This window comes from Manacus vitellinus, unplaced genomic scaffold, assembly GCF_001715985.3.
Source record: "Manacus vitellinus isolate BGI_N305 unplaced genomic scaffold, ASM171598v3 scaffold_6_pilon, whole genome shotgun sequence".
NCBI classification, from domain to species: Eukaryota; Metazoa; Chordata; class Aves; order Passeriformes; family Pipridae; genus Manacus; species Manacus vitellinus.
This window is the reverse complement of record NW_021940750.1, coordinates 29487561-29497176: the sequence shown is the minus strand read 5'-3', so window position 1 is coordinate 29497176 and position 9616 is coordinate 29487561. Positions and strand designations below refer to the sequence as shown.

Sequence of the window (9616 nt, the reverse complement as noted above, 5' to 3'; positions counted from 1 at the left end):
CATTGTAATATATTCCCTTTCCCCCACTTTGAGTCTGGTGTGTTTTGTCTGGAAAAACCCATCTCACATTAGGTTGAGATGTGGGAGGGGGAATGGAGCTAGGGAATTGGATTTTGGGGCTGTCTCAAACCATGACAGTATGGAAGGACTAAGGAAAAAAAATATTTCCAGTATTGGAAGCTGAAAGACTACACTCAATAACCAGCTGCAAACATCAAGTGGGAATTTAAGCCAGGTTGCAGCACTTAAGGAGAGTTAACCACCATTCTCAAAGCAGTTTGAGCAGCTTGAAGATGGTGCCAATGAAGATCTACCTTTCCTTCAAGAAGATGAGATAAGGAAGAGAATGAAGTCTGACAAGCTCTTTCCCAACTCAGCCAGGGAACCCCTGCATAACTGAGAAAAACTTATAACACTTCTCAAACAAGAATTTTTCAGGACTCTGAAGGCTGTTGAAGAAACTGCAAGGGTGACAAATAGTAGTTTTGGTTAGCTGATGTGTTCTCTTATCTCAGCAGTTCTTTTTCTACAAAAAATTCAGAAATATGACTCAGGAAAAAAGAACAAAGGGACTGGAAGAAAGCAAATATGGACTTGAATTCCAAGGAATATATGATTGTGGGGTGGGAATGAGAGAGAAAAAAGTCTGTAAATTTATGGGATGGGTCTTGGCTTTAGGTACTCTGTTCTTCCAAGTCCTCTCTTTCCTGCAACAAATATTCTCATACGGAATATTCTCATATTCTCATACGGAAAAACATCAGAACACAAGAGTGTATTATCTGAAGACTTTATGCCTGTGTATTTCTTACAGATAACATCAAATCTATGAGTGTTCTTTTAAAAATTTGAATATAAAATTGTTCCAGATGAAATTGAAACTGGTTTGCTTCTATTTGAAAAAATTGCTTTACTGAAGACATTCCAAAACACAATTGTACACACATAATATAAATAAGCAGTTCCATGCAGAGTGTCTAAAACTAGTCCTCCTCTTTTTGCAGAAGAAAAAAGTTTAATTCAAATATATTACTTGCAATCGTGAAAAAGGTTAGTTCCCTGTAAAATTCTGAGTCACTGTAGTACAATTTTTCTTTCCTGTAGAAAAATTTCACTTGCAAATTATATATCTGAGTTAGAATTGCAAAACTTGTTCAGCATACTGCAATACATCTTCAGGTCACAGGAAAACAACACAAAAAGCAGACATTACTTTTTTTCTTAAATGACTTAGTTCTACATGTAAAGTCATTATACAAAACCTTACTCACGGAAAATATTCTTCAGAAGGTATTTTGTTTTAATTTAATACTTTTTACAGCATCAAACACAACAAAGTCCCATGAAGTGTAACAAGGAACTTCAATTATTTACATTTTAAATGTGTTTATGTGCTCAAAATGGTCTGAAGATATTAAACAGAAATAAGTTTAAAATATAATGGTAGACTAAGTACAAAACTGTGTTCCAAGCAGACACAGGAGCACACAGGAACACTCCCCTATTTTACATCTTGGACATTAATTTTGTCTCTTTATTAAGATAAGTGGAACATGTTCAAGATGCTTCTCACTGAATTTGTCACTTGCAAATTGCCAAGAAAAACTATTATTCGGGAAGAACCACAAAGATAAGTTAAATCTAAACCAAATATATTTTCTTTCCTAACCGTAATATTTAAGAATCTTTATACTTAAAAGCACCCTCTACCATACCTTTTCTTATTTAAATAGCTTTTAAAGATTCTCAAACAATCTTGGGGCAGGCCATAAAAAGACAGATCACATATTGTGTTTGAATATACTTAATGAAAAATACAGAAGTGAGTTTGTCAATATTGCAGGCAACCAAAAGCAGTATTTCTCTGCTTTAAAACTCAAATGTTCCTGTTAATTTCTAGGTACAACATCACAGCATGTGCTTTTAACCAGATCATGTAACTCTTCTACTAGAACATTTAACTTGCAACATTCCTGACACAGGTAAGGGAAGGCTAAGAACAGGACAGATCTTTCAGTGATTAGACACAGAGATGGATACCCAGTCTTAAGACTAATACCTATTTACTCCTGGAGTCTGTTACAGATCCTAGGTAATACCAAATCCTTCACAAGAAGGAACAGATGAATAACACAATTAGAACTATTGTGCAGTACAGATTTTGCAGAAAAAAATTTTTTTTAGGGTATAAGATTATGAGGTTAAAAAATCTACCTAGAATGTGGGGTACTGGTATGGAGTAGAAAGACAAGTATCAACTGGCACCATAAACAAGCTCAAAAAACAACATGATTTGCTTTGTCATAAAGCTTGACAACAAGGCCAATAATTGTCTAAATATAAAAATTCCCCAAAGTGAAGATTTAATCCAACATTAAGTGATAAATCTTGCTTTAATAAAGAAAAAAAGATTTAAGACAATAACCCAGATACTGATTTATGCAAAGCCATGCAATGTAAATAAACATAAAGCTAAGTACCTATTAATTGAGAAATACTATTAAACCTTCATTGGGAATGCCTTCTAACCAATCCATCAGTATGACTGTTTTCAGATTGGAACTGTTCACTTAGTTCTTTATTTATACTGCAGGACTAACCAAAAACCCCAGTTTAGGTCTTAACGTGGTAGATACTATCCAGCAATACAGACATGCAGAATTCCTAGCCCTAGTAGTATTGACTACTCAAAAGTACATTTAAAAAAACAGTACTTTTATTGCCATATCTACTTCAGCATTTCTCTTTTTACTGTCCTAATTAATAAACCCCAAAACTGTCCTAAAAACTCACAACAGAAAATGAAAAAGGCTATTCTAAAAAAATTCTGTATTGCTATAATCCAATCTACATTTACCCCAAGATCACAAAAAGAAAATCTGCCAGGGGTAGATGTTTTATTTCTGTTGTAGCTTTCAACCTAGGATTATTCAAAAATTCTCATAAAACTCTTGTTTTTCCAGCATTTATGTGATTTTTCACTGAAGATGCCTATACTATCTGCCTATTCCAACAAACTAATCAAAAATAAGCATATTAATCCTATTAATGTTATGCACTACACCCCTGCACGAGTGTTGGTGCATACATACAGTGTATGTCAAAATTTGGTGTTCTGCTTTAACAGTACCATCACTTATAAGTCTGTGTATTTTACTACCATACATGAAGGCAGCTAATACTGAAAATGGAGCTTAACAGAGTGGTAAAAAAACTTCTTGTCTTCTGACAGAATTGTTCCTAGTGAAGACACATTGGCTAATATAATACTTCGACATCATCCATATTACTTTCTAAAGGATACCCTGTAAAACTTCACCTTTCAGGAAAGCCCATGGGTTGCAGTTATCACAGGAAAAAAAAAATAGAAAAAGCCGATAACATGTTAATATAAATAAAAAATCAATTTCAGAATTCCACCAAATATTGTGCAACTTATTTTAGAAGTACAGCAGAACTTGTTTCTCAAGGGCTTTCTGAAATTGTGTTTCTTTTAAAAAGAAGAGTGACTTGACAGCTCTAGAAACACTAGTGGCTGACACGACTGGAAGGCCTTCAATGACCTCAACTGATGTGGCTGCTCTTATGCTGAGAAGAACCAGGGAGAGCTGACGGCAGAAGTAAGAATTTCCAGATGTCTGTCCTTTCTCAGTGCCATTCTTTCTTCCTCCTCCACCAAGTCTGGTGGCTCCCCAGCCCCAGCAGATTTAATCACTGGCAGAGTCCCTGTAGCCACTGAGCATCCTGGAGTACTCCAAGTGCTGCGCAGCTGATCAGGATCTTTTGGGGACAACTAATCTTTTGGACTGGATTAGAAAAATTGCATAGTCAGATATAGTTAACGCTGATGAGATGAACAGCAAGAGGCTGCACAGCTCCTCTTGCCACTCCTTGAGGTGTTGTTTGAATATCTGAAGAATAATCCCTATCCCACCATATTTATCCCCCTTAGAAACCAACAAAATAGAATTTCAAGAACTTTTAAAATGTTCTTGTATGACTAAACTTTAAATTCTACAACTAAGAAGTACCAAGAAAATACCCATTTTACTGGAATTCAGGATCTTTTTTAGTGGCAGGATTAATCACATAATGGAGAAACAAGTCCATGGTAACAAAAAACTAGTCAGTTGTAAGTATTTCTATAATGATCAGCTGTTTTCAAGTTATCAAAAGCATCAAAATCAGAAGATTATGAAACAGTTGCCCTTTCCTTTAACACAAGTTTATGAATCATGTAATAGGTGGTAAAGTTTTTAATTCCAAATTTGGAGAGAACCGAATGGATAAATACATGTATCACATTTCACCTTTGATATACTCCCCCCACTTGGTATTCATTAAATTGAGTAATATAAAAAGGTGAAATTAGAACCATTTCACCTCTAACTCTACTGAATTGGCAAGAAGAGGTTTTTTTAATTTAAGTTTATGTTGAAAATATATACAGCCTCCCCAGTACCTTTACTGTGGAAAAAAACTCAGCATTTACAAAAGCTGATGCTACCACTTGGATTGCGATTCCTCAAGTTCTTTTTCATCTCTTTCTATGAGAATTGCAACATACAATCTCAGGAAAAAAGTATATAATATATTATATAGAATGAAAGCATGTTCTGCACACGTGTATTAAATCACAAACAGAAAACAGTCAGCTGCATTAAATATTTTGTTAAAAAGTCTTGAATAACATCTAAAACGTTATTCAAAAAAACCCTATAAATGTCAGCATAATATAATTGTATTGCCTTGAAAGAAAATATAATCCAATTAACACTTTTTCAGCCACTGACAGACTAGAGAATTCATAATAAATTGAAGTCAACAATTCAAAAGACTTTCAAGTAAGAGAAATAGTCACTGGTTTTAATGATTAGAATTCTATAATATGAACAGCTGAAAACAAACAAAGTAGTGTCACTTGGTGAAATAACATGAACTTCATTCCTTATACTTTGTACCATACAGTTGGAGTAAATATACTATGGTAAATCCATACCTTATCAATATTACTACTGTGTTTGAAAGGTTACAGTTTCCCATCCTGCCAGACTCCTTCACCAAACCCTTTTTAAACTAGCAGATTTGTTTTAGGGTAGATTTCAGCTACTGCTTTATTATTTTTAGACTACTTGACCACAGACAACATCTGGTATTTTACGTGAAAGTATGAATCAAAAATTCTTTAGGAAAAATATCTTTGCAATTACTTGAAACCAGTTCAGATCTACATGAAGGCATTAGAAAGTTAGATCTAGAAACCTGTTTGATTGGACACCCACCACAGCTTACCCTACACGGATCTACTAAAGATTTCTGATCTCGGATTTTCAATAATCCTACTTTGTCTGTCCATGACTTTTTCCAGACAACACTGAAACTATGCCAAATTATGTGGAAATAATAGCTTCAGCATTTTCTATCCTTACAGCTGATCCTTTCCTCAACTTCAAACACGCTTGCTTTTGGAAGCTGCTGCTGGTAGCCCTTGGCTTTAACACGCTGTGAGGAGGAATCCTGAAGAGTCAGCATTTTCTAACAGTGAACTGGACAAGATGAAATGACAGAAATGAGAATGGAGCAGAGAATGAACAATGGCAAAAGAACACAGTTCAGTGACCAATTTTTATCACCAAGCAATTCTACCAGCTTTAGGCAGCATGTAAGTGGAGCATAATCCTTTCTCACACAGAAAGTTTAAATATTTCAACATTATTAGAGTTAATCTAGAAAGAAATTATGAAAGATCAAAAGCACTTGAACTGCTACAAGTAAATGGTTCTACTGGGTATTTTGTGGCCATGTGGCTGAGTTTTGGTAAGCTAAGGTTGGCTACAGAGGTAGTCTCTGTGGGAAGACACCAGCTGCTGTCCTCTGTTCGACACAGCCCTTTCCAGCTGGCTCCAAAACAAACACACTGTAGGCCAACACTGAGCCAAATTTGTTTGTGGTACCTCTGTGAAAACATTTAAGAAAAGTAAAAAAACCACTTGACAGGCAGATAGGGAGTAGCTATGCAGGGAAGACAGTGAGAAACAGCAGAGGGAACACCAAAGTCAGAGGAGGAGGTGGTACTCCACCACACCAGAGCAGATATTGCCTGCAGTTCATGAAGGATCCAGGATGGAGCCCCTGCAACTCATGGGAGAGCCCACATTGGAGAAAATGGGTATTTCCTGAAGAAACAGGGCCACTTTCTTTTTTTTTCCCCTGAAGGACTGCAGTCCAAAAGAGAGAGCTCACACTGGAGCAGGGAGAAAATGTAAGGAGGAAGGAGAAGCAGAGAGAAAACACGATGTAGTGACCACAGCACACTTCCCCTCTATGTCCCCTGCACTGAACAGGGAGAGTGGTAGATGAGTTTAGAGTAAAGTAGTTAAGTTAAGCCTGGGGGAAGGAAAGGTGTTTTCCTAATGTTTGGCTTTGTTATTACCCAAATTTATTTTAATTTGTGATATATTAAATTTATTTCCCCCAAGTTCAGTCTGTTTTGCCCACAACAGTAAAGAGTTATAAATTTTCCCATCTTTGTTTCAACTCATGAGTTTTCTCATTCTATTTTCTCCCTTTGTCCCACTGAGGAGGGGAGTGAGTAGCTATGTGGGAGTCTGGCCCTTAGCCAAGGTATCCTGCCACACCAGTATATGTGACTGTCAGAACAATCTTTTGACTTACTAGAAGTAGTAGCTTTCTTTTTTTTTGGACTTCCTGTATCTTCCATATCTGCCTCAGTGCTCTCACTGGCTGCAGCTGCTGCCTTTCTTCTTTTCTGAAGAAAAAAAAATAAGAAAAAAAGTAATTGAACTCAAGAGCAGGAAAGACCATACCAAGTAGAAAATATCTTATCTTCACAAGATATTCCCTAATTTTAGGCATTATTTCTTCATATATTATAAAATGTCCCAGTCATAGAGAAAATTTATTCGTATATTAACACAAGAATCCTAGTACTAAGCAATACACAATTTAAAAGGACAGTTCCCCTATCTGCAGATCACTTTAGGAGTCGAAATTTTAATGTATGAAAACATGAGTCTTTATGATCAAAACCTGTTTTTTTTAATTTACACTGAATCACTGTTACAAAGGAGCAAACTGAAAAATCACACACAAAAACATTTTATATTAAGTTCATAATGCCTGCTTTTTTAAAAGCAATTACACCTCATTAAATTCAAGTTTATCTGGATCTGGCTTCTTAAGGATTTCTTTGCACAGCTTAAAAGTAGCTCGTACCCACTGACAGTACATTATTATTTTTTTTTTCCTAATAGCAACTGTGCAGTCTGTTCCAAAGAGAGGTACTTGGGAAATCTGAACTCTATTCAAGATACATTATCTTAAAACCTCTAAATGGATAGAACTCTTATTATCTGTGTATTACAATTAATCTTGCTGTTGCAAAGTATTTTTAAAGTGGTTATTGAAAATTATTGTTTTAAAGCCATGATTTTTGCAAAGGATGAGTTGACCTGTATCAGACACAGGTGAAAAGTGATGAATACAGAAGAGTTTACCTTTTCTTCTTTTTTTAGGTTTTTTTTTTTAATTGTGTAAGACTAGAGCTTTACTAATACAGCTTTAAAAGCGGCTACAACTTCACACAGCTCACGAGAGAAGGGGACAGTGCATTACATCTTTCCTTTCCAAAGTGTTGCTTCATGATTACCATCTAAACCCTGCTGGGCTGAACAGATTGGTTCGATAATTACATACAATAACTGCAGTGGGCAGGTAACCCTCAGCTGGCACAGGGCAGCTCCCCTGTGAGAACTTCCATATGCAAACTGCACTGATGGAGTGCATTAGGTACATCTTTCCTGCCGGTGCACAGGCCTGATTACCGCCAGCCAAGACTCCAAGGTTAGCATGTCAGCAGATTTGTGATGCATTAGGCAGGAATAAACACAGACACTTTTGTTCATTCTGACCAAAATTAAGGAGGACTATTTCAGCACTGCACTGCTTTTATATGAGAGATAATGCATTCCTCCCAATTGTACTAGGAAACATTTTAAATGCTCATCAGAAAAACAGATATTCAATACATGCTACACAAAAGCAAAATACATTTATCTTGTTTCCAAGCTTATTTAATAAAAAGTGGTTTCTTAATCTTGATGCAGGTGAATTACATAGCAGTAGAAATCAGGCAGCATTCATCTGACAAAAGCAGCACCTGCACATCTGAACCATTAGAAGGAACCAAAAATCAGTAAGACCTATATTTTTCCAGGTTACTCTCAATATTTCCCAGTAACTCTTCAGCACTGAACAACAGCAAGATGTGCTCCTTGCACTAAATAATTTAGTCAAGAGCTCAAAATACTTCCTTTAACTCCCAGTACTGCTAGCTTCTTGTTTTGCTAGAACTATTATGGAATACCACACACAAACCAACATGCATTTACAGAAGAAAAAAAACAAAACAAAAAACCTTGAGCAGAACGGTGGACTGCTTTTCATTTACTTTCACATCTGGGAAAACTTGAGTCATGATATAGAAAATAAAATGCTAATTTTTAATAAAGCAGACATCTGTGTATTTTACCCAGATAACATACTGAGATTGCAGAACAACCATCCTTATATGCAACATATAATGCCCACCATGGCTCAATTATCTATACAAGTTGAAAGCACAGGAGAATCCTACATTCTAAGAATGTATTTACACAAAAGCTAGAAATATTGTCTCCTAGCTATGAAACAGCACAACTTCAGAACACCAAATATAACTGATTTAAGAAAATATGGTAGATTGCACTAAAGAAGTGAAGAGTGGGTGCGTTAAGACCTGTCGTGACTAAAAGGTCAGTAGAGCCAAAATGTCACAGATATTCCGTATTAGAGGTCACAATCTTCTCAAAGATAGATGCCAGACTGTATTTTTCTTTTCCAAAGTAGACATTAAGTACATCAAAAGAAATCCAGCACGTTCTAGAAGATACCTTCTCTCGGAAGTAAGACACTACTGATTAATGGTAAATTATCTTCATGGAAAGCAGATTTTAACAAAGTTTGGAATCTGGAGCTTATTTTAAAACTCTAAGTCATCAGGTTGAGCTCCCCATCACAGCTGAAAATATATATCATTTTAATTAACATTTAGTTCTTTCTTTCTTCCTCCATATTTTTTGGTGTCTAGCTGTTCTCAACTTGCACAAACTGTCTTCCTGTTCTATTAGACTCTCCTTAATGTCTGATACCCTCTGGAAGAAAATCGAGTAGCATGAGTTCCCAAAGATATATTCTGGAAGGGGAGACATCCTGCTGAAGACCCTTTTTTCATTCATTCTTGAAGAAAAGTGAAAAATTCAGCCTAGAAAGGACTGAAACAATCTATTCTTCTATCCTAGCCTATACCACTGCTGTTACAAGGCCTACAAAACCCTACATAGAAGGAAGAGTCATATGTTCCAGTTTGTAGTGGTTTGGATCTTGTTTTCCCCCAGAGGCTAAGGAAAGTGGTAGATCCCAAGGGGTGGAAACCCCTGGAAGTTTTGGAGTTCTGTCCAATGGGCGCTCCTGCAAAAATGTAAACATCCCACAAGCTCACCGGAAGAGATGGGTTGTAGTTTGGTTGTTGAGGAGAGGTGGCCATGTTGTGAGCCAC

The 9616-nt window shown here is 36.2% G+C and overlaps 1 protein-coding gene across 3 annotated transcripts in view; it reads right to left on the bottom strand.

Annotated features, from left to right (window-relative positions):
- Positions 1-9616, bottom strand: part of VRK1 (VRK serine/threonine kinase 1) — a 38192-nt gene that overhangs the window by 5938 nt on the left and 22638 nt on the right. For 2 of the 3 annotated variants that reach the window (XM_029964266.1, XM_029964265.1), the window contains exon 12: positions 6676-6769. In XM_029964266.1, coding sequence (XP_029820126.1) covers positions 6676-6769 — 94 coding nt within the window. Of the gene's footprint in view, positions 1-4714; positions 5547-6675; positions 6770-9616 lie in introns of those variants that run through there. The other variant, XM_029964267.1, reaches the window with a different exon arrangement.